Source organism: Manis pentadactyla, chromosome 1 (assembly GCF_030020395.1).
Source record: "Manis pentadactyla isolate mManPen7 chromosome 1, mManPen7.hap1, whole genome shotgun sequence".
Taxonomy (NCBI): Eukaryota; Metazoa; Chordata; class Mammalia; order Pholidota; family Manidae; genus Manis; species Manis pentadactyla.
The window spans coordinates 66,646,448-66,650,736 of record NC_080019.1 but is presented as its reverse complement, the minus strand read 5'-3'; the positions used below and the strand labels follow the sequence as shown (position 1 = coordinate 66,650,736).

The 4,289-nt window shown below is 54.2% G+C and overlaps 1 protein-coding gene across 1 annotated transcript; it reads left to right on the top strand.

Annotated features, from left to right (window-relative positions):
- Window positions 1-415: 415 nt before the first annotated feature.
- SOX14 (SRY-box transcription factor 14) lies at window positions 416-1,197 on the top strand. Its single transcript, XM_036877193.2, has one exon. It carries the CDS (start codon window positions 475-477, stop codon window positions 1,195-1,197), a length of 723 nt encoding a protein of 240 aa, XP_036733088.1. The 5' UTR covers window positions 416-474.
- Window positions 1,198-4,289: the final 3,092 nt, after the last annotated feature.

The window sequence follows — 4,289 nt, the reverse complement described above, 5'->3', positions numbered from 1 at the left end:
CCCTTGCATTCTCGGCCAGGTGCTGGGCTAGGCGAGGCAGCTCCGGGAAAGCCACGGGAGGAGGGAGGGAGCCACGGCCCTAGACACGGGAGCGGAGAACCCGAGGAGGCGAAGGTGGAGACGGGCGAAGGAGGAGCTTCCTGCCCTCACCAGCAAATTACCTGGCCACTTGGTCCCAGAGTCTCCGGTACTTGGGCCCCAGCCTCTGGTGCCCGCAGCCCCCCAACCGGTCGTCCTCTCTTCCCCCACCCTTCCTGCCCCCATTCGTCCCCCGGGACCAGCCTGGGTGCGGAGACTGGCATGATCAGCTGAACTTTGCGGGGTTAGCGCTTCTCTCTGGCTTCGCCTCAGAGGTGCGGAGGCGGAGGAAGCGCAGAGCCTGGGCTCCGGACGCACAGACAGCAGACGACCGCGCCCAGGCTCGCCGGCAGAGCCCCTGTCTTCCCCACCCCCACCTGCCTAGCCTCCGGGACCATGTCCAAACCTTCAGACCACATCAAGCGACCCATGAATGCCTTCATGGTATGGTCCCGAGGCCAGCGGCGCAAGATGGCCCAGGAAAACCCCAAGATGCACAACTCAGAGATCAGCAAACGCCTAGGTGCCGAATGGAAGCTTCTGTCCGAGGCAGAGAAGCGGCCATACATCGACGAGGCAAAGAGGCTACGCGCCCAGCACATGAAGGAGCACCCTGACTACAAGTACCGGCCGCGGCGCAAGCCTAAGAACCTGCTCAAAAAGGACAGGTATGTCTTCCCCCTGCCCTACCTGGGCGACACGGACCCACTCAAGGCGGCTGGCCTTCCTGTGGGGGCCTCCGACGGCCTCCTGAGCGCGCCCGAGAAAGCCCGGGCCTTCTTGCCACCTGCCTCGGCGCCCTACTCCCTGCTGGACCCCTCGCAGTTTAGCTCAAGCGCCATCCAGAAGATGGGTGAAGTGCCCCACACCTTGGCCACCAGCGCGCTGCCCTACGCGTCCACCCTGGGCTATCAGAACGGCGCCTTCGGCAGCCTCAGCTGCCCCAGCCAGCACACGCACACGCACCCGTCCCCCACCAACCCGGGCTACGTGGTGCCCTGTAACTGTACCGCCTGGTCTGCCTCCACCTTGCAGCCCCCCGTCGCCTACATCCTCTTCCCGGGCATGACCAAGACTGGCATAGACCCTTATTCATCAGCCCATGCCGCAGCCATGTAACCCCCAGCCTGGCCCGCCAGACCTGGAGGGCGACCTGGAAGCGGGGTCTGCACCCTATCCCTCTGCGCCTAGCCCGGGCCTGCAGACGCCTCGGGGTCAGCCCTGCTGCCGCCACCCCTTACCTACCCCAGACTCTGCCTCTCTCTTCCAGGGGGATGGTTGGGGCGTCCTCCTGGACTCAAGGTGCAGACAGGTGCCAGCAACTTTCGAACATTATAACAGCTATACTGCTGCTCCTACCCCGACTGTCCCACAAATCTCCGACTGTACCCCACTTTGGACAAAAAAAAAAGTAGGCAGTTTTGCTTTATTTATGTCCTCTTCTCTCTTCTCTGATGGGCTTTGGACTCCAGAACCCCCAGATCCTGGTATTATAATATCTAGAATATGCATATACATTTTCTTCTTTTGCACCCTGAAGAAAAGTTAGCTGTGTCTCTGTGTTCTGCCATCAGACACAACTAGGTGCCATTTGCTCTTCACGTGTGGGGGAAAAGGCTTAAAAGTTTAAAACTGCAGAAAGGGAAACATTTCTATTTAAAATCATGCTATGATAGTGTTTGCTTCTTTAAAGGTAAAAAGAAAAGGACCCACATGGTTATTTTCTTTGTATAAAGCAGTGCTCCTAGAGACCTAAGTTTACTTTTAGACAGAATGTCGGGTTATGAAGACAGGAAGTAGAAAGTGAACAAAATTTAAAAGAATAAAAAGATCTTAAATGGTCATAAATGTTTTGACGATGTCTTGGAACTGTACCTAGAAGGATTTCACCTCCTTACTCTGTTCATTTGTTGAACAAAGACGTTTTGAATAAAGACAATCTGTCATTGCAAAAAAGCAACTTTTGATGTGCATAAAATCTGAAGCCAGGAGGCCAAGTCCGCTGGGCTGGGGAAGTCGGGTCGCCGAGAGGCCAATAGTGTGTAGAGCCACTCCAGTAGTGACTGCTTACAGTTGGCCTGCGTGGGCCAAGCCCGCGGGCCGGATGCAAAGAGGCTCAGAGTCTGGGGTTTGTCCCCATCGCTCCCTCGAGATCCTCTTTTTGCCTTTAGAGGCTGGACGAAGGTGTGGGTCCTGGGACGCCAGTCCCTCTATATGCGTTCTTCACAGAGTGGTCCGACCACTTCAAGGAACAAAAAAACTAAGACAAAAGCTGAGTCTGGATGCATTTTATTTTTTAAAATCAAACTCCAAAGGTGTGGAGAGAAGCGCGGAATGTACTGAGAACCAGTTGCGTGCAGGCGGCGTCCTGCCTCCTGCAGTGGGTGTTTAAGTTCAATGCATGGGTAAAGAATGGTAGAATTGACTTTTTAAAGGTATTTGAAAACGTTGCTGCTGGATTTTCTCAGGATTTAGGGCTCGATTAAATTACTTAATTCCTAAATTGAAAAATAGAAGTCTAAGAAAAACAGAAAAATATGTCCTAGTTGCCCCTTCTGGACTGTGGGAGACTTTTTACCAAGACTGCAGGTGCAAAGGGAAGGTGATAGTGACACAACTCCCGTAAGGAGTTTCTTTAAAAATCAAATAGCTCCTAGCCCTCGGTGTTTAACAAACAAGGAAAGGAGGCTTTTTCTTTCCCCGCTGGATTAATGTTAGCTTGAAGAATGCTCTGTTTTTCTTGGGGAGAGATAGGACCTTCTGATGTCTTCCAGCACAACTCTGGAACTTGTTCTCATAGTTGAAGGGTGCTTCTCCCACCCCATCCTGCCAGTCTCACCCCCAAAGCCATGCTCACCCTCTTTTTTTTCTGTAGGTTGGCTGATTTTCTCACTGGCTTTATATGGTGCGGGATGGATAGTGGTGGGGGGCAGCCTAACGACTTGTCTGCTTCCTGCTGTTAAGGGATTTGGGCGCTTGCCTCTGCCATTTCCAAAGGAATCGGTGGCTGAAAGTGCACGGGAAACGCTGTCAACAGACACCAAAGCCTAAACCCACGGATTAACATATTGTCCTCAAACAATTAGAAGTGTTTGAGGTGTTATTTGGAGCCTATTCATCTGAGCCCCTTTGTCAAAAGGGGGATTTTCATTATTAAAAAAAAAAAGTTAGCAGTTGTCCATCTGGCTGAGCTGAATAGCAAAGTGAACCGTGTTGTATATGCTTTTCTCATTAAGAGCTCTTTTGAGACCGATGTTAGAATTAAATGGTATAACACAATTAACATACACGGGCGCTGAATAGGAGGGGACGCCTATAAATAATAGATAGATAAATAAATGAGCGGTCAGGGGAAGGTAAACAAAGGCGGGATGGGGGACAAGTGCGGAAAGGCCGGGCGGGCTGAGCCACGCTTACTTAGCATCACAAAACCCTCTTACAAATCGAGACAATTAGGAAGTGACTTGCCTCTGGTGGCCGTCGGGTCTGGGGGCTCAGAGCGCTTAGGGAAAGCTCCTCCTCCCACCCCCTAGGAAGCCCAAGAGGCCTAGGGCGGAGGCGCAGTGGTTTCGCTGTCTGATATAACCCCAACTGACAGTCCTGTCAGCCGCTCTGATCTCCCTCATAGCTCAGTGTCCCTTAACATCTCCTAAGATGAAGTTTACAGGGCTCTGGGTGTCTCCCCGCAGAGCCCGGTGCACTAGGGCCCTGGGTACATAGAGTGCCTAAGCCCCAAGAGGAATCCGGCGCGCACCACCCAACAGGACACCCAGCCGACTCTGGGCGAGGTTAGGCTGGCAAGGGGCACCAGGTGTGCCCGATGGGAAAGGGCCTCCTGTGACGGCGGAAGCTGAAAAACTGACACCAGGGTTTCAAATTGCGCCTGGCACTGGGGACTCCAGAAGGAGCCCCAGGAAACTGGGGGACGCGGTAGCGGCTGGGTGACTCAGAGTTCTTCCAGCCAGAAGAGAACAGGGACCCGGCGCAGGTCCCGGGACCTAAAGCCACCAACCTAGAGCGGGCGGTTTCTGCCTATCGCCACTCGGCTGTTTCCTGCCCAGCCGGGCTTTGTCCAGCCGTCTGCCCTCCTTAGGCCTGGCTCCAGCCTCAGCCCCCGTAGGGGCCTGCGGCATCCCAGCCTCCCGCGCCCCGCTGGCCGCTGAGCTTCCACCGAGGTGCGCGGCCGCGACTCGCCCTAACAAACAGCCGAA